Source organism: Orbicella franksi, chromosome 4, assembly GCF_964199315.1.
Source record: "Orbicella franksi chromosome 4, jaOrbFran1.1, whole genome shotgun sequence".
Classification (NCBI taxonomy): domain Eukaryota; kingdom Metazoa; phylum Cnidaria; class Anthozoa; order Scleractinia; family Merulinidae; genus Orbicella; species Orbicella franksi.
The window spans coordinates 19,120,220-19,144,202 of record NC_138148.1 but is presented as its reverse complement, the minus strand read 5'-3'; the positions used below and the strand labels follow the sequence as shown (position 1 = coordinate 19,144,202).

The 23,983-nt window shown below is 39.5% G+C and overlaps 1 protein-coding gene across 1 annotated transcript; it reads right to left on the bottom strand.

Annotated features, from left to right (window-relative positions):
- Positions 1-4,269: 4,269 nt before the first annotated feature.
- On the bottom strand, positions 4,270-14,426 carry LOC145484724 (demethyl-4-deoxygadusol synthase-like). Its single transcript, XM_081463353.1, has 7 exons — positions 13,936-14,426; positions 9,533-9,662; positions 8,334-8,611; positions 7,493-7,831; positions 6,288-6,899; positions 5,221-5,826; positions 4,270-4,730 (listed from the first exon to the last, which is right to left on the bottom strand). Exons 2-6 carry the CDS (start codon positions 9,599-9,601, stop codon positions 5,235-5,237), a joined length of 1,890 nt encoding a protein of 629 aa, XP_081319479.1. The 5' UTR covers positions 9,602-9,662; positions 13,936-14,426; the 3' UTR covers positions 4,270-4,730; positions 5,221-5,234.
- Between the last annotated feature and the right edge of the window lie 9,557 nt (positions 14,427-23,983).

Sequence of the window (23,983 nt, the reverse complement as noted above, 5' to 3'; positions counted from 1 at the left end):
TTTATTCTCGAATGGCGCTCAAGTCAAGTTCTAACCTGTTTTGGATAGCTGAATACTTTGTCTTTCGGGAAAAAGTATCGATAAGTTGTGGTTCTCCTTTACACGCAAACGCAAATTAAGTTCAGATTTTTACTTTTCAGCCTTTGAGTGTTTCCATTTTGGGGACCGTCGAGGCGAAAATCGTTTTCTCGAATTGAAAGCACTTCGAGCTCAAAAAAACTGTATCACGGTTCATATCTGCCTTAGAAGGACTATTTGTGGGCGAAAAGAGAGTTAAATCGACTTTTCGACTTCTGCCGCCAAATTTAAATTTTGCTCGATTTTTGGTGACGTTTGCTCTTAAATTCATCGAATCAGCTCGCTACTAACGAAACAGCAGTACAACGGTTTGTTGAACGAAAGGAGGTTGCAATGAACAACGACAGAGAAAGCGATCCTTTGGACATCTCGCCTACTTTGAATATTTACTTAGAACTCTTCCCTCTACTATTTCATTGCTGAAGGGAGGAATTAGGCCTACCAGGGCAGGTGCCATAAGGTATTGCTTTAACGGGACTTTACGAAGGTCGCTTGGTAATGTGTTTAAACTGACCGCAAATTAAAATGCTGATATAGAGAATCTAAAAAAGACTGCAAGCCGTTTGTGAGATGGTATACGGTATCTTTATCATGCAGGTAGTTAAATTCTTGAAAAAACGATGACATGCAAAAATTAGAACAATTTCGAGTCTAAAAGGAAAGCAAGGCAGGCTTTTTTTCGTTTTCTGTTCTTGTGAAACTGAAAAACTGTTGTTTTTCAACTTTCATCCTCCCTCATTTTATTGGCCCTGTTCTGTCGCACTTTGTAATAATCGACACACTTTGTAATACCTGTCGCACTTTGAGATAAAATTGTCGCACTTTTTAACATCTGTCACACTTTGTAATAACACTAGTCGCACTTTGTAATAAAAAAGCTGTCGTATTTTGTAATAAGAGACTGCCGAACTATGTAATAAATCAAGCTTTCGCACTTTGTAATAATTACCGTCACACTTTGTAATAAAGTTCGTTTAAATAATTCTTTTTAATTTAGAGAGTTTGTGGGTAATCCTAAACGATGTGGGCACTCGGAGACAGGGAATACATCCCGCTGAAGCTTACATGGGGAGAATGGCTTGAACGAAGTTCTGCGATCAATGGACGGCCATTGTATTCGCAGGCTACACTCCCTTTTTTTTTATAAGAACATGTAGAATTTGGCTTTATAGGATTTTCTTATTTCATGGGGCAGGCCTGTAGTTGTCCAAGCACCGTTTGTTATTGGCTCACGAAACAATACATAAATGATCCAACAGAAGAAACAATGAAGCTACAGGTTACCAGAGCCAATGAGATTACAGGTCTGGAGGAAGTGCTGAACTTCTCATTTCAGATAATACGTCTTTTTAAATTTTGAGGGAAATCTCAAGCTCAAATTTCTTATAAAAAAAGGTTTTCTAGAGAACAAAGTAGCGTGGTAGTGGCAACTCCCCATTTCAATTTCGTATCTCATGAGTGACATTGATTTGTAGCTGTCAGATGGAAGAAGCGTCCATAGCACATAACGTTCTTCAAATACTATATTTTTCAAGTTAACGTTTAATATTTTGCGATAACTTTGCAGATTGAGAGATGTTTCGCTGCTTGATACGCATTCAAGATATTGTAAAATTCATCAAATTACTTGGATGTCACATACATTGATTGAAAGTTCACTTGAGGGTAATAAGTAATTTTCGTTAGCACGTAAATTGTGTCAGTGTAACTATAAAACCAACAAAAACGGAGATGAAACTATTCCGAGATATGAAACTGTCATGTCGATTCACTGAAATAAAAGAAATTTTTTTATATGTGACTTTTTCAGAATTACTTGAGGCATTGCAGACAGGAATACACTTACGATATGCTTTCTATTTCCCCGAAGTTCGTAATCTCAGGGAACTTTATTACAAAGCGCCACAACAGTTATTACAAAGTGTGACAGCTTAATTAATTTATTACAAAGTGCGACAGTCTCTTATCACAAAATAAGACAGCTTTTTATTACAATGTGTGACATGTATTACAAAGTGCAACAATTTTATTACAAGGTGGGATGGGTATTACAAAGTGTGACGATTATTACAAAGTGCGACAGAACAGGCCTGTATCTATGGCCAATGATTTTTAGGGCTGCTTGATTCATCTGCGTAAACTGCAACCGTCTGGAACAACTAAAACCGGGTTTAGCCTCTAACAGAAATACAAGTCGTACTTCATTCACAAGAAACATTGCACTTGAAGTGACTTACCTGGAGCTTTCTTTAAGAAAAACCGCTTAGCAACACAAACGTCTTCACCTCGTGCATGATCGCACCGTTCGATGAAAAGAATCCAAAACACTGCAAGCGTCACTATGAAAATCCCCATCTCAGACCCAAGTGTCATATCCACTAGAAGAAACTTTTTTTTTTGCAAAAAGCGCCTAACGAAATGTGGTTTACTGAAATCAGGCTGAATATGATCAAGCGATATGACAGGTTGCATGTTAATACCATCAACATAATAGACGACTTTCGATATATTAAAATTCAGCTTCGCAGTGAGGCTTAGAGGACACAAACAAAGGACATTGAATGACCATGTTTATTCATTTTTTTTCTTTGTGTCCTCTAGGCCTCACTATAAAGCTGAATTTTAATATATCGAAAGTGGCTTATTGGAACGAGATTCAAGTTGCTGCTAGAGTTTGAGCAATTCAACATGCACGCTTGTGCGGAAAACCTACCGTCTGATACGTTACTTGAACCAGAACTCTCCTAACTCGCAGACGTACGAGTGACGGATTAAGAGATAAAGACATAAAGATTAGAAACAAAGGGAACTGACTTTCATTGAATTGAACGATGAAAGAATCCAAACTTTAGCAGATGTTTTGTTCGCGGGTGAAGAAATGAGGTGTATGTGACATAAATAATATAACTACACCTACTTGGCTCCAACCAGGATAAAAGACAGATACTTCAATTATTGAAGGAGACAAGTTACTATAACATGGGAAAATATCACGAAGATAATTCATTCCAGGGTCTCTTTTAAATCTGCAATGGGGTCAATTTCTGTGCACGATTAGTGAAAAAAGAGCGTTTTATCTGTTATTCCACTTTGAAAGTTACCAACAGTTGTTGGCGACTAAGTTTCTCCAAACAAGGCGAAAGCTCGGTATATTTTAATTACGGTTCCCTGGCAGTTTTACGAACCTGTAATGAGCGGGGAATAGCCAAATGCCAGTTTAATGTCATCACCATATTGCCGAGTTCATCTGTTGGCAGTGCGATGGTTTGCAAAAGAAGGAAATAAGTTTGGCAGTTTAAAATTAATTTCATTGTTTCTCAGTTGTCATCAGCCGTTTTTCGCGCAAGTTTGCGTTTTTCTATGTTCTGTTCACAAATGACCCATCCCAAGCCAACGAAAACCTCACGTCAAGAAAAAAAAGCCTAACAGACCTAAATAATATTCTCGTTAACTCTCTCGTTAAGAGTCAAAAATTTCTTTTCAAACTGGATAGCCGTTTTTCCTCTTTCGATAAAAGTTAGATGACCGAAATGTAAACATTACCAAATACACGAAGATTAATGTCAATGTTGGAAAAAAAAGATTGTCGATACAAACTTGTCAATGTAAGTTCTTTTGGTAACAAATTACGAATATGTAGGATACAAAAAAATAAATCGTGTATCTTCTAAAAATAATTAAAGTACTCCAAATATGCTGTCGCCTTCGTCGCCATGCAGTTGACAGAGAGCACTTTTGGAAAAACCAGTCATCTTTAGACATAAAAATATATTCCACATGGCGACGCGACACTGATGCGGAAAGGACGATAATATTTTCAAGAAGAAAGTAGAGCGAAAAGCTGCTTGTTTGACAAGCAGGCTTGTGTTCTTTTTGCAGCGATGGTCCAGTACGGTCAATAAAGTGGTGGGCCATTTAGTAGGTTAGCCCGTCATTCAGTCAAAGTCAGATAGACAGCCTTTCAGACCGTATGTCAAACAGTCGGTCAGACCATCGATCTGTCAGTCAGTCAGTCAGTCAGACTGTCAGACAGTCAGACAGTCAGACAGTCAGACAGTCAGACAATCATACCGTCAGACCATCCGACCGTCCGACAGTCCGAAACTCCAACAGTCTGACATTCAGTTAATCAGAACATTAGTCGGTCATTTCAGTGATTCAGTCAGTCTGCCAATCAGTCATTTCCGACCATACAAATGACTTTAAAGTTACCCAGCACTTTAATCCCAATCTATACAATAGACAATACATCATTGTATAAATATTCTTTGCTAGACCTATTAGGTTTTGACAATCTTGACAAAAGTATCAAGTAATCACCGAGTGCAATTACTCATCGTAAGAACCAGTCCAAAGATGACGGATACTTCAGTGATGAATACAATTTTGACATAAACACAGTGGAAATCTCAAAAACTATGAATTCCTGATGGACTAGTCTGCGTGATTTTCCTGCTGATATATAGAAACTGGCTAATACACAGAGATAACGGTTGATATATTAAAAGCATGCTAAAAGCACTATCCACTAGCTGGTTTGGTATATATATATATAGTAGGCGTGGTAATACATGACTGAAACAGATGCGTTCTTAACATCTCATCAAGATGCACGTGTCATCTTCGTTCGGTCATTGTAGTGTCTTCAGCCCCTGCAGTGTATAAAATAAGACCATGATTAGCGTCTTGAAGTGCTAGACAGTTCCTAGTGTTTCTTTGTTATATGGGCTCATATTTTTTCACTTGGACCTGTTAATCTCGTTTATTGATTGTTTTTTTGTTTCAATTTCTTTCGAGATTGTGGTGTTTTACTATGCATAAATTTACTAAAGGCCCTGGGATAAGAAAGAGAAAAAGGAAACAGGGTGACTTATTTGCAAGATTATTATGTTAAACCCTTTCCCCAATGTGTGCATCTATTCATCTGTGGTCAAAACATTGGAGACTGATTGCTAAGAGCGGCTATAGATTTTGTAGACTTTAAAGTCATAATTGTGGAAGCACTAACAAGCGCTGCAATGGTTACCGCACCGGCTTTCCAACACGTTTTTGTATCATGTTGGGTCATGATGTCCTCCGACTTCTCTCTGAATGGAGCTGTGCATTTCGTGTAACAAGGCGTTCAAATGTTCTCACTCTTACCTAAGTAAATATGTCTACGCCTCGCAGACAGTAAGACCATTGTTGTTGAGTTCCTGACTGTCCCCATTACACAGGAATCCATTTTTCTGGTTAGGATCATCGGGAAGGGCCTTGTTAATGTCTCCCACAGTGGCGGGGTCCTCGAGCCCAATATCCCTGCAGTGGACCTCAATTCCTAATCCCTGCCTTGGGTACCGCTGGCAGATCTCCCGATATTCTCCCAGCCTCTTGTCAAGGAGCTCGTACGGCATTTCGTTAATGTAGCCACATTTTCCTAGGCCTTTAGGAACAGGTGCGACCAGGTTGCCAGCTCTCTTCTCGATCACGCTCTTCTGGGCTTTGTACACTATCTCCGAGTTTTTCATGATTGGATGCCATAGAGATAGTTCCAGGACGCTTATTAGGTTCAAAATGCGATTCATCTCATGCTCTGTGATCCAGTTGTTGCAGAAAGAAAGGTAAGCACCAAACCCCATTCCGGTCGCTACGGCATGACCGTGGAGCATTCCCGCAGGCAGCTCGTAACCAGGACTCCAAGTGTGGCCGTACGCGTGTGGTCGGCACTGGTGTGCTTCCCATGTATTGCCATACTCGGATCTCATGTAACTGCAATGGAAACAAATAAATAAATTACTATGGGTAGTTATGTAACAAGGTCCTTGTTTTAACAAGGACCTTATTAAAATAACAAGGACAAGCTATAAGGATCTGCTCGTTTTAAAATCAAAACTATAATCGTCCAGTTCGCTTCAGACGAGAAGATTAAGATTAAGAAGATTTACAAAAAGAGGGCCTAATATTCCGAGCCTTATAGTTCCTTCGTAAACCCTCTCACTACTTTCTGTGTCTCTTTATTCAACCTTATTTCTTTGTTATATATTAGGGTTTCATCTTATTTTTCCTTTATGCCGGCCACGTTAAATAAACTGAAACTAAAACAAAAAGCTTCATGAGTAACAAATGAGTTCTATAAACTGGGTCAAGTTGTTCTTTAGCTAAAGGGCATTTGGTTTATAGAGTATTACATTTTCGTTGACTAACAAGCCAATCGCAATTACTTCACATACCTTTCAAGAGCTTTGCCGATGATGAGATCGCAGACACTTTGAAAAGCCTTCTTGTCCCCCTGGAAATCTTGCATCTCTAGGCCAAACTTGGTACACAAAACATTGCTAGCTTCTTTCTCCAGTAGGTAGAAGAGTTCCTCGTCCTTAACCACTGCTATCTTGACGATCTCAGCAATGCCATGCCGAACGCAGCCGCGATTTTGGGTGCGAAAAAAGCTTCTGTCAGTTATCGTCAGAATCGGGGGATGGTACGACCCGAACAGGTTTTTGAAACCGAATCCGTCACAACCAGTGCGAGGCGACAGTCCAGCATCGATGCCAGCCATGATGCTTGTGGACAGCATGATGTAAGGTGTGTCACGATGGTACAACGAGGTGGCACAGCCAATGACGTCGTGTATGACGCCTCCACCGACAACAAGAACAGGTTCATTTCTCGTCACCTTCAGCTTCATTAGTTCGACCAAGATCTGCTGCACTGTTTTTATGTCTTTGTCGACTTCACCCGAAGGGACGACCAACTTCTGCAGCTTGATGCAGTTCTCGTCGAAATAGGTCTGAATTGCTTCGCCGTAGAGTTCATCGACAACATTGTCCACAAGTGCTACACATCTGTGATGAAAAGAAAAGTTAATAAGGCTCTTGAAAGGTTTACGAGAGGGCCTTCAGTGAGAGGGTTCTAAAACCCTTTCCTCTTTCCTAACTACTGAGTAGAAGCATACTTTATTTTGGAGGCATAGGAGCCCTACATCGACAATGGAACCACGCCTTACGGTCATCCCGCTAATACGGTCACCTCGTTAATGCGATCACCTCTTTTTGTCCCGGCGGAAAAGCCATACATTTTCTTATTAAAAAAAAAACCGTTAATGCGGCAAACGGCCACATTCTGAAATCTCAACCTGTATAATCCTTTATAATTTCACCCAGTTTATACGGCACTCGAACCAATTATGTTCATCTTTTCATTGTTAATATTTTACCCAATGATTCAAGTTGTCATTTTTTTAGCTTCGTCTGCATTCCGGATGCTTGTTAAAGAACAGTTCTTTAGGGGTGCTATTGTGATAAATCTGTTGAAGACGTCACTCAATTTATACCAGTCATGAAGTTTGACCCTACCCCGTTAACATGGCCAAATTTTCATGGCCCGTTGGTGACCGTATTAACGGGGTTCTACTGCTGAATTTGCAACGTTCCCTTACCTTCCAAGAGACTGATACACGATTCTCAGCTCTGGGTTGGTTGGGTTCAACACATCGTTAACAATCTTGGCTGTCGTCGTCCGAGTATATCTCATAGTGCACTCTACCAGAGATGCGTCTGGTTTTGCCAGGACTTCTCCGTCACATCTGCGGTAAATGGATGTAGGGTAAACAGCGTGTGGATCCACCTTCAACAGATGTTCTGCATTCTCCAAGTAGCATTCTGGGCATCCTATATCTTGGAGTAAACGGCGCACTGGCATTTTGCCGGTTGCAGAGGCGGTGAACTTCTTGACGATTTGATTCCATTTGGAAATTGCCTCGGCATTGGTATCAGTTCTGCAAAAAGTAACAAGAAAAGTCAAATGTTCAATAGACCAATTCGTGAATTGACAGGCGCATTAACACAAGACTTGTGTTGAGTATATACATGTCGTTCAGAGACATTTTTTTAATTGTATACTTAGGTAATATGCAAAACAACAACAACATCGAAAAGCGCTTAACTTTTAACATAGAAGGTCGATCGTCTAGTCATTACTGTATTGACCTTTTTAACTTTTTGACAGTCTATTTACAAAATATATCTTGAAACGTAACATCGGTTTGATTTCATAGCCACAATGGTTTTTTCTTTTGTGCAGGGATTTTAGTCCTGCTTTGGAAAGTTAACTATGCAGAACGCTATAAAATTAAGTGACGAATTCCAGAAATTTCGGGATCAACGGCGAACGTTTGCAACGTTACTCTACAGTCAAAGAAACGAGTGAATCTATCAATGGCAACATGTGGGCATTCTCATTTAGGGCATTAATAAAGGAAAATTTATATATTTGTTTACCTTGGTACCAAACTAGCAAGTTGCTGTATTACAGCGGACGTTGGTTGATTGTAAAAATACTTCAATTTCCTGATTAGCAGGAGCAACTCTAGATCACTGCTGAAAGAGCTTGCCAGCTCTTTGGAGAACACATCTAAGCGAGATAAGCGGATGAGAAAGTCGCTGATAATAGGATGAGCGAAGATTCTCCGGGCGAGTTCATCCACAGTTACTGTAGAGTCATCCGGAAACTCCCAGGGAAGTTGCCCAAGAGAGTTGACCGCCTCGTATACTGCATTCTGAAAACGGAGAAATGTGAAGAAGTTAATTTGCCACGGTTTTTTCTTAAATGTCTCGACGCACATATAGGAGGAAAGAAATCTTTGTTCTTATCTGAAGTAGATAAGTCAAGTTAACTTAAGACTGAGAAACGTGGGAATTTAGCTAGTTGAGGGCGGCCAAATTGTCAGCGTTTTACACTCAACTTAGTATTCATCACTCTATGACCGGCCTTTTCCCTTTTGAAGAAAAGTTCAGCTAGTCGAAAACTTGGCATTTAGACGAGCCAACGAAAGCGTATGCATGCTACAATGCTAAAAGGCATTTCCTTGATGATTTACGGTGTTTCAGGGCAGAAAAATTGACAAAGCATGGCCACATGTTTCTTACACACTGACAGAACATGGACTTTGATCAAGCAAGGACTGAAAAATCGGGCGCGACCTGCACCTTTTGCAAGGTTCTTGATATTGCCCACACGAAACAATAGATAAAGAACTTGAACAAAGCCCCTACTATAAGAAGAACAAAAGTGCAGATCAACAAGAGGGGATCAAGATTGAGGGTTTATAGTTGTGCAGATCAACCGAAAGATGCGAGTACTCATATAGAGTGGTTTTCACTGAATTGAGTATCTTAAAACCGAAAAAAAAAATTATTCACCAGTTAAACTACTCAGCCAATCTCGAACCGTACATGGTAAAACCAAAACCGAAACCAAAGGAATTGTCTAATTGCTTTCGACACTCAATTGAAAACCGCTCTAATACCTTTAATTCGTTTCGCGCGTTGTATGCTTTTGTTTGACAATGTCTTTGCTGGACAACTTTTGTTTTCATGGTACTTTTCAGGTAGTGCGTATTGGAACACGCGGGATGATGGTTCTCTGGCTGCAATATATTAATTCAGTTGGGTTGTACGACTATTTATTAGTATCCTACCTTTTCATTTTCAGTTGCAGTCTCAGTACCATTCATCTCTATGTCTTTGTTGCCCATCTTTAGAGACATATTCCTCAACTTCACACAAATGTCTTGGTTGGCTCCAACAGTTAGCTTGATGATTACCAACCTGCGTTGAATATTATGATATATGCGATCGATTTTAAAAAATTGATTTCAGCACAACAACCAAGTAATCCCTTTGCTGTTTCATAGACTGTTTGCTTACTTTGACTACATGGACTCGTTGTAGGTAAAATGCCAAACAATATTAGGCGGGAATGTTCTCTCTGAGGAAAAAGTGTATTGTGACATTGAAAATGGGGTCTTAGTCTTTGTTTTTACCTAAACATGACTTTGGCAGTAGGGGCCACTCTTATCTCCCCGGAAACTCTATCTTCTTATTGATTCGATAAAACCATTATTGAAAGAGACGGTAACTCGCTTAAATTGATTATTCCAGCGGTTTGGTGAATTCGCTTCTCGAGTGACAACGAGACTAGTTGCCTTTTTCATGATTGCAGCGCAGTCAATCAACCATTGCAATGATGGCGACATCGTTGATTGCTCAACCTTAATTCGCTTCATGTATAACCATTGTAATAGTAAATTAAAACACAATTTGAATTTAAGGTATGCTTAACGCCCATGGTTGTCAGATCAATCAACGAGATGCTATATGGCTTGTGCGTTCCGGGAAGCTGGATCCAGATCAGAATTTATGATCCAAGATCCCTCGGATCATGGCACATCACAGAAATTGATGAATCCTTGCCCAGGGTGGAATTATCAACTCCTTTGATGCACCCATGCATGCACCAATGTCTGAGTGACCCGAGTGAGTGAGGTCATTTCACTGGTTAAAGATAACGCAGCAATATCTATTGAGCAATACTTTCATTTGGTGATGTCAATTGGCCTTTCAAGTGCTGATTGTTAAGTGCAGAGAAAGACTTAGCATAAATTGACCTAACTCTTTTGATCACAAAATCCCGTATGCAAATGCTACCGCGTCGAGTCAACCACAACCCTTATTGCTACACAAACATGCCGTACCGCGTCTATGTACTACATTACATTCGTTTTCAGTTTACACGTCTCGGAACTTCTTCTATCCACTGTAAAGTTTGTATCAGTTAACTCCTTGGATTAATCAATCGCTGTAATAGTGTACAAAGGCTTTTTGTTAAAAACTTCAATTGCATTTTCTGTGTTGTCTCTCTCATACTTGAAAATTTAATTTTCAACAAATTTTTCCAATTTTAGACCCTCTCAAAGTTTGAAGAAACTTAAAAACCCTCTGTCTGCCAGTTTGCTTTGCGCACCTATTAGGCTGGGGTTTTTGTTTGGCATCACTGGGAAACCGTACACGTTTCGAACTGTGCCAGAAAGCCTCAGAAATCATTTGTCCTGCAAGCCAACCTGTAGTTAAAATATCCATTTAGGGATATATTTTCGAAAAATCTTGAACAGAAAAGATATTTTTTTAACTGAAGCTTAGCGATATTTCGACATAGAGATAATCCGCCGCATTGTTGTGTACATTTCTAAAATGTATTCTTTGAGACGAAACAAAGGCCAAACAGTTTTATGCCGTTAAGACCTCAGCCACGTTGCTGTGTACATTTCGAAAACGCATTTTGTAAGATGAAACAAAGGCAAAACAGATTCCTCTGTAGCTACCTACGATTAGATGAAACCGAATTTCAAAAGTACCCTCGGTTGCCGAGGACATTGTTTCGATTTAATCATCGATTTTCGTTCTCATTGCTCATGCAGAATTAAGTAGTCTAAGTAGATACAAGTAGATGCTTCCAATATCGAGTCGAACTTCTCGAGGTAACGTCTGTCAGGTTCATGTTAGTAAGAAGTGCTATCTTTGCTGATAATTAAGAAAACTATTTATTTCAATAAGAGCAAAATAAAAACTCTCGGAAAGAATTGAATGGGCAGCCCTACGTGATCAATAATCGACACTGAAAAATCCACTGGAGTTCTACATGTAAACCGCATAATTGTACAAATCGAACACGAATCAGGAATGCTCTACTGGCATTATTGTCTATGCGCATTGTTGGTTTGAACAGAACGTTTAGCACCCCTAATTCAGACGATTCGTATGGGACCGAACTGTTTCATGTCTAAAAGTATAAATTGGCATGTTTTGACTGTTGCTTTCTGTTTGTCATTTGTTGTCTGATCGCATCTCTGCCTGATTTGAAGCGATTTCATCGAGTTGGAGCTTCTAATCTACTACTACATTTGAAAGTCAATTCCATCTTTTTTACTTGCTTTTAAAGCACTGATTAAACTAATAAAGCACTTTTTACGGACATAAACCTGACAGAAGTTACTTTGAGACGTTCATCTTGATATGGGAAGCATCTAATTCTGCACGAGTAACGACACCTCAGTAAACGGAGGAATTTTTCCTTGAAATTCGGACTCATCTAATTGCAGATGAACACGAAGTGGCCTGGGTAGCTGGTGGTTCAGTCAGTGGGTAGAGCGCGCGAGCCAGCCACGAACCGAAGGAAAAGAGCGCGCGAGCCAGCCATCGCTGAACTTCAGCCAAAATTAAATCTCTTCTCTGCAAGATTTTCAGAAAATAAAGCTCTAATACAGAGATATCTTAGCTCCAAGAGATAATTCGTGTCGTTCTCTGCAACAGTGGCTGGATGAAAGATTATTTCGCAGGCCTTCTGATGCAGGGCGATGCTTGGAGGTTCCAGCTTATTAACATCATCACTTGAAAGAACTGCTCAAAAGATATTGTTGTGTAATCTGACCCGCGAATAACCTCAAAATGATTTCTAACTTAAGGGAGGTGAGCATTATATTTGGAAAGATCCGGCCGTGGTTAGGATTTTTGATCCAAGATCAGTGGGATCATGGTGCGTCAAAGGAGTCAGTATAAATCCACTCAGGGCAAGGATTCATGAGTTCCTCTGAGGTACCATGATCCGAGTGATCCCTGATGGACCCAATCCGGATCTTGTCATAGAAACGCACAAGCAGACTGCCTCGTGCCCAGTAGTCCGCGCCATAGGGAACGAACTAAACACTAAACCGCGAAAAGAAAACCGCGGGAAAAAATAAAACCGGTTAATAAAACCGCTCGCGCTCCAGGCTCGGCTCACTTCTATCGCCGATCGCGCTCCAGGTTCGGCTCTCTTTTAGTCGCCTGGAAAAGCTTGTGAAGGGAAGGAGGCCGGATCAGACAAAGGACGCTAGTCATACGTTAAATTCAAATTATGCTTTTATTAATACAATGGTAAAACAGCTAATTCAGGTTGAGCAGTCAACCGTCTCACGTAATGGTACATCGATTACGCTGCAAGGCAACTTGGCTTGATGCCACCGTTGGAGTGAATTCATCAAACAGCCGGAAAAATCAATTTGAGCGAGACACCTTCTCTTGTAGTGACTTTATCGAATTTGTAAGAAGAGAAGGAGTTACGTGCGAGATTTGAAAGGCCATTCTCTACAAAGTCATAGGTACAAACAATGATTAAGGCTCCATTTTCGATGTCACTATACGCCTGTTCCCCGAAGGGAGTATTCTCGCCTAGCAACGCCTGGTCTAGCACTTTACCACGCGACGAAATCAGTCAACCACCTCAACGAAAACTGGGAACCAGAAAATTTGCACAAATAAAGTAAAAAAAAAAAAAAGTCGGAGACGCCGTGAAGGCTGTCAAGTGACAACTTGTTCGTGGCAATATGTAAATTATTCTATCGGCAATATGACTGCACAATTTTATATACTGACGGAAATCGGAAAGGGTTGCATAATCTACGTTCCAACACAAAGCTATCGATCGACAAAGATGTGAAAAATATTATTTCTTTGCCACATGATTTTCACGACAAGTAAGCGCCAAAACGACCAAAAAGCTTATTTAGGGAGGGCCTGGCAAAGAGCTAATCCAAATCGCCTTGAAAAGGGAAAGGAGTTGCATAACTTTGGTTCTAACTCAATGCTATCGCGCGAGAAAGGTGTGAAAACATTGTTCTTGTACAACTGTACAACAAATGTACGCCAAAACTCACAGAAATAGATGGTTATTTAGGGAGGGCCTCGCAAGAACCAACCCAAACCATGTAAGAAAGGGAAAGGGTTACATAAACTAGGTTCCAATATCGTACGGCGGACAGAAGATTGAAAAATTATATTCAGCTGAATGGTTACACGCTAATGGCCCATAGACCAAACGTTAGTCGTCGGTTTTATTATTATTATTATTTTTTATTTTAATGAAAACTACGCCGTCCTAGTTGGGTGTTGTCTAAAGCTTTCGAGATGTTACTGCAGTGTTATGCAATGATACTGAATATTTTTTGCCGCTGATTGTCCTGATAAAAAAAGGGAAAATAATTCATAAAGTAAAGTTTGTAATTACCTTCTTCCAGGTGATTATCGTTCTTAAATAGCTGCTCTTCCGATCGGTGCCTACAGACGTGTACGTGTAGGACCTAGGCTTGTGCAGAGGTCTGAAGACTTGCGAAGGTCGTGTTTCACTGCAGCGAGCTGAGTGCAAATGAAGCGATATTTCTCGAAACGGCTATATGTAATTTAATTCTCATCGGATCATTGAAGCAACTGACGCATTTTAATGAACATTTGATTCTCATGCAAATCAAACTCATTTTCATAAGAAGAGCTTTACACCGGGGCAACAGAGGAACAGAGAGACCACTTGTCAAACTTGTTTAACCGGTTCCGGCCGGCTAACGTCCACGTGAAACTTCAGTCCTCTTCTCTGGCGGCCTGCTCCCGAAAAAAAAGGCTAACATTTATGCTGTCAGGTCTCGTCATTGCAGTCGTTTAGTTCAGCCATGTAGAATGTAAAACAAGATTCTGTCCATGCTATCCAGTTTTAGATCGCTGAATAAAGGATTGAAAGGTACAAACTTGTTTTTTCTAGTAAACTGGCTCAAAAACGTGAGTTTCTAACCGACAGCGTGCCATCGATTGCATAACGATAGTCATTTGCATTTTCAGAGATAAGTGCTCTTGCAAAACTCTTCACATGAAGAAGAGCTTGATTTGCATGAAAGTATATATCTGAATGGTCTCACACCAAGACTCTTTTTTGATATTAGGACAACCCGAAATGGTCTTTTCACGGTCTAAGGCAAATACTCTTCTATTAAGTACTTGCTTCGTTTTAATTTAAATAAAGCCATTTATTACACAAGATGCGCGCTTCGGATCGCTTCTGACGGGTCTAGAACTCATTGAAGATCTTATATACTCACGCTAGCGGTAGATGGTCATGGATTCGGCAAAGGACGAGGCTTGAAACAAGTCGCATCAACAAGAAGTTTTAATTGGTAAATAACTCCTTGTCCAAGCGAAGAACGCCTGTAACGAACCTAACAACGGTCTACCCGGGAGTCTATCAGCCTAGCTAGCATGCTGATAAAGGAGTTACAGCTGAGTAACTTTAACTCTCTTGAATGAATTTGATAAGCCAGGGTCTGAAGAAGAAGATGAAGAAAGAGTGGAAATCAAAAGATAAATGGCGAGATGAGAGGTCCGAAAACGGGTCGTTCTTTTACAAAACAATAAATCTATCATTTGACGGCTCTGCCGAGGAACACAATAGCGGGTTGTTAGTGAACGTGTCACGTCATAACGACTGGTTATACAAGAATATATCGTGCAATCCTGTAATTATTATCGGGAGTTATATCGGTTACTGCCCGCCTCGTGAATACCCCAGTTGAAGTCAGAAGGTTCGGTAACAGTTTTCAAACTGTATATCTTAATCATCGAAGATCAGATATTATATGTAAATTTATCAAAATAAACATTTACAGTTATTCACAGACAAAAACTGTAAATACTAATGAGCAGCGCACAGCCGGGGAAGGTACTCCCGTCAATTTAGAATAGGTGTGTGCTGCAAAGGGTCTTAAACGCTGACTCTATCAAGGAGAAAGCAAACTAAATTGATACCATATTTAAGGCTCAAACCCGAAAATGACACCCTGTTGAAGGGTAAAACATAAACTAAAAATGACGTGAACGGGTAAGCTTTATTTCGTTTCTGTAACATTGGAAATTAACCATCAAGCGAAAAATTTGTTTTTCGTTTAGCTGCGCATTTATGCACTGCAATTTTCGCTGATACAAGGAAGGACCGCACCGGGAGCACAATGCCAACAAGGGCCGAAATGATACCCTATTTATAAGGATCGAGAATCTTAAAAAACATACCACATACCTATGTCGCCCATATATTGGATGATATTTAGACAAAACAATTCAGGTTTATTCAAGAAAATAATAGATCTGTCGTTATACGCGTTGGAAGCAAGAAAAACTCTTGATTTTCTTACGTGCGAAAAAACAAAGAAACAAAATATCGGAGTAAAATCCAGCCTCCACATTTAACAATTTATTTCACAGACTGTTCAGACTGTTTCAACATTTACAGACATTTCAACTTTATAACGGGCTGTGGGACATAGTCCGTTTCGTAATTACAAAATTCAGCATTTGAATAATACAGTCATAACCGCTGTAATTTATCAAAAATTCCATTCAAGTTTCAAATATTCACTATTTCCATTGTCAACTGAGTGATAACCTTAAAAAGATTACTCACTAGGTAGTAGAGGGTCCACAATAGGGTTCTCAGATCACGCTTTCCCGACCATTTTTCCCTGTTAATCCCGCCATCCCGCCCTTCAGTTGCCTGGAAATGCCGATCCCGCCTACTTTTCACGTTTCTGCGTTAAATTATTAGTTTGCTGAATTAATAATTAATTTAATAATTAACACAGAAACTTTTTAAAAATAGATATCACATAAAAGATCACAAAAGGATTCAATGGGTAGAAGATAAGTAAGCACAAATGATTATAGCGTTTCTTTCTGTAAACTGTTTACTGTTTTGTTTTCTTTTGTCCGCGTATCAATGAAAGAAAAATATTTTTCTTTCCCATATTCAAGATATGGCCCGTTAACACACTTGCCAGTTTCTTTAAAAGCTGTCAGCGTATTCACTTTCCTTGAAATCTGGGCTTAGAGCTTTTCTTTCCGAATGAAGGCATTGCCGCTCGCACATCCATTTCGTAATATATGGCGACGCAATTTATAACGCCTCATACTTCGTTTGGTGAATCACTATCACCGCCATCCAATGTGGCCATCCTGGCCAAAACAGGACAAGCGCTCTAGAAAAGGTCGAAAGACTAGAAAAACTAGAAAGGATCGGGGGTTCAAGATTGCATACGCAAGCGTCGAGGCTATCTTTAAAACGGGGAACGGGGAATCGGAGAATGGGAATGGGGAATGGGGAATGGGGAACGGGGAACGGGGAATCTTTAAAATGGGGTATCTTTAAAAGCGGGAATCTTTAAAATGGGGAATCTTTAAAGGCGGGAATCTTTAAAATGGGGAATCTTTAAAAGCGGGAATCTTTAAAACGGGGAATCTTTAAAAGCGGGAATCTTTAAAAAGGGGGAATCTTTAAAGGCGGGAATCTTTAAAATGGGGAATCTTTAAAAGCGGGAATCTTTAAAATGGGGAATCTTTAAAAGCGGGAATCTTTAAAATGGGGAATCTTTAAAAGCGGGAATCTTTAAAACGGGGAATCTTTAAAAGCGGGAATCTTTAAAAGCGGGAATCTTTAAAATGGGGAATCTTTAAAAGCGGGAATCTTTAAAATGGGGAATCTTTAAAAGCGGGAATCTTTAAAATGGGGAATCTTTAAAAGCGGGAATCTTTAAAACGGGGAATCTTTAAAAGCGGGAATCTTTAAAACGGGGAATCTTTAAAAGCGGGAATCTTTAAAATGGGGAATCTTTAAAAGCGGGAATCTTTAAAATGGGGAATCTTTAAAAGCGGGAATCTTTAAAACGGGGAATCTTTAAAAGCGGGAATCTTTAAAAAGGGGGAATCTTTAAAGGCGGGAATCTTTAAAATGGGGAATCTTTAAAAGCGGGAATCTTTAAAATGGGGAATCTTTAAAAGCGGGAATCTTTAAAATGGGGAATCTTTAAAAGCGGGAATCTTTAAAACGGGGAATCTTTAAAAGCGGGAATCTTTAAAAGCGGGAATCTTTAAAATGGGGAATCTTTAAAAGCGGGAATCTTTAAAATGGGGAATCTTTAAAAGCGGGAATCTTTAAAATGGAGAATCTTTAAAAGCGGGAATCTTTAAAACGGGGAATCTTTAAAAGCGGGAATCTTTAAAATGGGGAATCTTTAAAGGCGGGAATCTTTAAAATGGGGAATCTTTAAAAGCGGGAATCTTTAAAATGGGGAATCTTTAAAAGCGGGAATCTTTAAAACGGGGAATCTTTAAAAGCGGGAATCTTTAAAACGAGGAATCTTTAAAAGCGGGAATCTTTAAAATGGGGAATCTTTAAAAGCGGGAATCTTTAAAATGGGGAATCTTTAAAAGCGGGAATCTTTAAAATGGGGAATCTTTAAAAGCGGGAATCTTTAAAAAGGGGGAATCTTTAAAGGCGGGAATCTTTAAAATGGGGAATCTTTAAAAGCGGGAATCTTTAAAATGGGGAATCTTTAAAAGCGGGAATCTTTAAAATGGGGAATCTTTAAAAGCGGGAATCTTTAAAACGGGGAATCTTTAAAAGCGGGAATCTTTAAAATGGGGAATCTTTAAAAGCGGGAATCTTTAAAACGAGGAATCTTTAAAAGCGGGAATCTTTAAAATGGGGAATCTTTAAAAGCGGGAATCTTTAAAACGGGGAATCTTTAAAAGCGGGAATCTTTAAAATGGGGAATCTTTAAAGGCGGGAATCTTTAAAATGGGGAATCTTTAAAAGCGGGAATCTTTAAAATGGGGAATCTTTAAAAGCGGGAATCTTTAAAACGGGGAATCTTTAAAAGCGGGAATCTTTAAAACGGGGAATCTTTAAAAGCGGGAATCTTTAAAATGGGGAATCTTTAAAAGCGGGAATCTTTAAAATGGGGAATCTTTAAAAGCGGGAATCTTTAAAACGGGGAATCTTTAAAAGCGGGAATCTTTAAAAAGGGGGAATCTTTAAAGGCGGGAATCTTTAAAATGGGGAATCTTTAAAAGCGGGAATCTTTAAAATGGGGAATCTTTAAAAGCGGGAATCTTTAAAATGGGGAATCTTTAAAAGCGGGAATCTTTAAAACGGGGAATCTTTAAAAGCGGGAATCTTTAAAATGGGGAATCTTTAAAAGCGGGAATCTTTAAAATGGGGAATCTTTAAAAGCGGGAATCTTTAAAACGGGGAATCTTTAAAAGCGGGAATCTTTAAAAAGGGGGAATCTTTAAAGGCGGGAATCTTTAAAATGGGGAATCTTTAAAAGCGGGAATCTTTAAAATGGGGAATCTTTAAAAGCGGGAATCTTTAAAATGGGGAATCTTTAAAAGCGGGAATCTTTAAAACGGGGAATCTTTAAAAGCGGGAATCTTTAAATGGGGAATCTTTAAAAGCGGGAATCTTTAAAACGAGGAATCTTTAAAAGCGGGAATCTTTAAAATGGGGAATCTTTAAAAGCGGGAAGCTCTAAAATGGGGAATCTTTAAAAGCGAGAATCTCTGGGAATTATTATTCATTGTAATTATATCGCACGCTAAAGCATATATGTTTAGCGGGCTACTTAAGCGGTCCAAATCTCGATTCTTACTCTTTGAGATCCGCTACACCGACCGAAGAATTGATCCGCCTGAAGAAGTGAACTCCGGACTGTGACGTTTTTAAATCGAGTTTCGCAGCGATAGATATTTGTCCTAGCGTTATCAAGAACTACTGGAAAGACATGCTACTTAACGACAAAAATATGGCACGCACAATGGGTTCTTGGTTGTGTGATAGACTACGCTTGAATTGGCGGCCGAGAGAGCTGTAATGTTTGTTAAAAAGGTGATGTACTTCATGGAAATTGGCTATCTGAACAGTATTAGAAAAAGTACTATTGCAATGTTTATGATTTTCTCACGCTTTTGTGGCAAACTCAGTGACAGATGTTTCTGTTGGTTTCCGGCCAGCAGGGCGTCTCCATACAAATCTCTATAAATGTGGTAAAAAGTTTGTCCGTATATCTTGCATAAGAAAAATGGCTGTGACCTGAATCCAGGCGGGAGTCTTAGCATATTTACTTTCTTTCTTTTCCCAGATTTTTTTAAGACCGCGTGCAAAGAAAAAAGATAACACTATCATGGCCATCTATAATACGTTCCTGCGTAGGCAATCACATTGCATAGATGTCATTTGGTCACGCACTCACAACATAGACGCTTAGTTTGCATGGTGCTAGTTATTTAGTTGAATTACATTTCGTGTTCTGTTCGGTTATCAGCAACGTTCTTGTTCGTTAATTATAATAATTTGTAAATTTCAGTTATGTACAGGAAAAGCTGAAAACACGAGTTTTCTTCTTGAGGACAATTCAATGCGGACTTGTTTTAATGAAGAATATGTTATTTATGTGTTTCTGGGGACGCGTGAAACTTCCCAGTAACGAGGTGCAGTACAGAATCTGGGAAAAGAAAGAAAGTAAATATGCTAAGACTCCCGCCTGGATTCAGGTCACAGCCATTTTTCTTATGCAAGATATACGGACAAACTTTTTACCACATTTAAAGAGATTTGTACGGAGACGCCCTGCTGGCCGGAAACCAACAGAAACATCTGTCACTGAGTTTGCCACAAAAGCGTGAGAAAATCATAAACATTGCAATAGTACTTTTTCTAATACTGTTCAGATAGCCAATTTCCATGAAGTACATCACCTTTTTAACAAACATTACAGCTCTCTCGGCCGCCAATTCAAGCGTAGTCTATCACACAACCAAGAACCCATTGTGCGTGCCATATTTTTGTCGTTAAGTAGCATGTCTTTCCAGTAGTTCTTGATAACGCTAGGACAAATATCTATCGCTGCGAAACTCGATTTAAAAACGTCACAGTCCGGAGTTCACTTCTTCAGGCGGATCAATTCTTCGGTCGGTGTAGCGGATCTCAAAGAGTAAGAATCGAGATTTGAACCGCTTAAGTAGCCCGCTAAACATATATGCTTTAGCGTGCGATATAATTACAATGAATAATAATTCCCAGAGATTCTCGCTTTTAAAGATTCCCCATTTTAGAGCTTCCCGCTTTTAAAGATTCCCCATTTTAAAGATTCCCCATTTTAAAGATTCCCCATTTTAAAGATTCCCCATTTTAAAGATTCCCCATTTTAAAGATTCCCCATTTTAAAGATTCCCCATTTTAAAGATTCCCCATTTTAAAGATTCCCCATTTTAAAGATTCCCCATTTTAAAGATTCCCGCTTTTAAAGATTCCCCATTTTAAAGATTCCCGCTTTTAAAGATTCCTCACTTTAAAGATTCCCGCTTTTAAAGATTCCCCATTTTAAAGATTCCCGCTTTTAAAGATTCCCCATTTTAAAGATTCCCGCTTTTAAAGATTCCCGCTTTTAAAGATTCCCCATTTTAAAGATTCCCGCTTTTAAAGATTCCCCATTTTAAAGATTCCCGCTTTTAAAGATTCCCCATTTTAAAGATTCCCGCTTTTAAAGATTCCCCGTTTTAAAGATTCCCGCTTTTAAAGATTCCCCATTTTAAAGATTCCCCGTTCCCCGTTCCCTATTCCCCATTCCCATTCTCCGATTCCCCGTTCCCCGTTTTAAAGATAGCCGGACTCAAAGACTTCATACAGCCTCATGATACTAACTTAGTCAAGCGATAATTGATACGTTTGACAGAACCTGACAGGTTACAGAGCCGTTGCTATACATTACTTGAAACCTGACACAGCTATACGCACAAAAGGTTCATTTCTGCCAGCTTGCGGTTTTTGCGCTGGTCAATATTATGAGGTCAAGTAAGAATTAAAATCCTGTATCCTGCGCTGTTCCACTTGCGAATCCCGCATCCCAACCCCATAAAAACACGAAATCCCGGTCCCGCTCGTAATTGTAATTCCCGCTTCCCGCCCCTGTTTAGCTCAAATCCCGAATATCATGGCGGAAATAAGCCAAATCCCGCATCCCGCCAAACCTATTGGGGACCTATTTGGGCTAATCGGAGGGAAAGGCTGCACTTCGTGTAGCCTGAATAGCGCTGCGGCCAGCCTGAATATCACTTAGGTTAGCCAAAATAACGCTCTGGTTAGCCTGTTTACGGTTGGTTACCTCTCGATAATGGAAATGCCAACTTAACACAGTTAAAAAATCTGCATTCTGCAGTCTACCCGCAGTGAACATGCGCATTTTACTACTGTTCTGCAGTCTGCGTTTCAGTACACGGACCGTATCCTAAATTGTTGAGTTGATTGAAATTTGACTCCGGGAGTAAAACGAAACCGCCACATGCGTTTATCTGATTGGAGGAGTGCTGTCGAATGAAAGCTGGTCTCCATTAGGGCATAAACAAGAGCAGTGTGCCGGAATAGAATGTCCGAAACAAATATATATCACGGTTTTTGGTGCTAATATTGCTACATTTATGATTCAGAGACAAAGAAGAACAGTACAAAACATTCAGTTCGAGCCTTGTAGTATTTTAAACAAGACAAGTTTAATTTAGCTGTCCTTTTGTGTCGGCGCAAATACAATTGATAGATCAGATAGATAAAACACAAAGCATCGCTAAAGGACCGTAAAGGCGAAGACAATAAATGCTCGTCGTGGGCTCCTATTGAATGAATGAATGAATGAATAGTTCACTGTGCGATAATAGTGAAGATATCAATGGCGCCACCTGTATTATTACTCTGACCATGCTCTGACAACCTATGATCGTGGGTCGTTTTGATCAAGCGTGAAATTTCGGCTTGATTTTCATTTTTGAATTGGTTGTTTGACGGATACGCGATATGCGATTCTATTAACTGCTGAAACAAAGAGTTCTTTTGTTCCATGGACCGGAACTTTGATTTTGCAAACTACGATAAACATATAATGTGCCCTGTACTGATGACACATTTATTAGACTAGACTGCTATCAGCCAGTTGTCCAATATAAGCAATCTGATACTGTTTGAAAAAGCAACTATACGATCTGTAGAATTTGACGGGCAGGAAAAGACCTGTTTTCGGTCCGTTTACGGTCCGCAAATTGCATCTCATTAAGGGGACTTTGATCATTTACACTTGTTACCTGAGCGAAAGGGTGAAACAGCGTGTCGATCCGCACGGTCTGCTACCTATTTCCCCCATTCGATCCTATTTACATCACCGCAGATCTAGATATTTTCACTTTTTAAAAAGGAAAGAGGGGGCCGGCTAACTTTAATAAACAGAGAACATGAGCGTGACTCCGATGCGAGTAAGTGACTACAAACAAAAGAACCGCCCTATTTCCCACGCCGGGAATAGAATTACACTATTTTTATAATGACACTATTTTCCATATAAGAATATTGGTTTTTCCGGCCCAGGCTGAATATTCTTAATTTTCCTGCCGATTTTAGGTTGAAAATGTTTTTATGAATACTCTTAGATTATAGCGTATGACATTTCCCTTTTATTGACTTTGGTGGCGTTGAAGTAATTTTGGAGCCAGCCTGCAGGCACTAACGCCTGATATGACACACACAACTTCTTGCGAACGGCAAAGACAACTTCTGATTTTGAGTTCTTTTCTTCTAATCCGTAAATAAAGCTCACAAAAATGAAATAACGTCTCCTACTATTCATTACAAATACAAATAATTTCACTCTACTGTACACACAGCTGACGAGAGACGGCAAAAGTTTCATTTTTGCCGTTTGCAGTGTGCCCTAAACGTCATGCTTAACCTCTCTAATAGTGTCGAACATACGGCTAGAGCTGTTTTTGCTGTTATTTTTGGCTAGTTTTTCTGTTTAAAGAAAGGAAGAATTTTATACGGTTTCGTTAAACATGTTCAGTTTTAAAAAAAACATATCGTTGTAATGTTTTTGCGATTGTGAAATAACTGAGCTACTTCGCGCGCTCTCATTGGACGATAGGTGTGTTTAGGCGAGAGTATGTAAACACGGTTGTGACGTTCTAGATTCGTGCGTATTTTTGAGAATAATTTTATAAAAGCAATACAGCACTTTTTCCGTGTTTACGTACCTCATCTAAACCCTCAGGGGGTTGGAGAATTCTCGAAAGTTATGCAAACGCTAGACGTAGTCGAGGATTTGTAGAACTTTCAAGAATCAAGAATCCCCTTGCTCAAGTGAGAGGGGATTTATATTCGAAGTGCCCTTAATGAGATGCAATTTTCCGAACGTACACTGTCTTTTACGATCTGTAAAGCTGTAAAGTTTTATTTTCGAACTGTGTCAGTTTGTGTATATTGGACATGACTGATACCAAGACTTTGAAGACAAAAAGTTGTTTAAATGAGCGCTACATTTGCTTTTGCAAACAAAAACACACTTTTGATTTTTGCTGATTTTGCGAGATTTTATTTACATCGCGTGACAAGTAGGTCAGTAATACTGCAGTCAAAAGGAGTCAAC

What these genes read in the sequence shown, in the direction of transcription:
- LOC145484724 (XM_081463353.1), bottom strand. Translation starts at nt 9,601, where the DNA reads ATGTCTCTAAAGATGGGCAACAAAGACATAGAGATGAATGGTACTGAG. An exon ending in CTGCAACTGAAAATGAAAAG is followed by an intron (nt 8,612 to 9,532) that starts GTAGGATACTAA and finishes CTCCGTTTTCAG; the next exon opens with AATGCAGTATACGAGGCGGT. An exon ending in ATCGGCAAAGCTCTTGAAAG is followed by an intron (nt 5,827 to 6,287) that starts GTATGTGAAGTA and finishes TTTCCATTGCAG; the next exon opens with TTACATGAGATCCGAGTATG.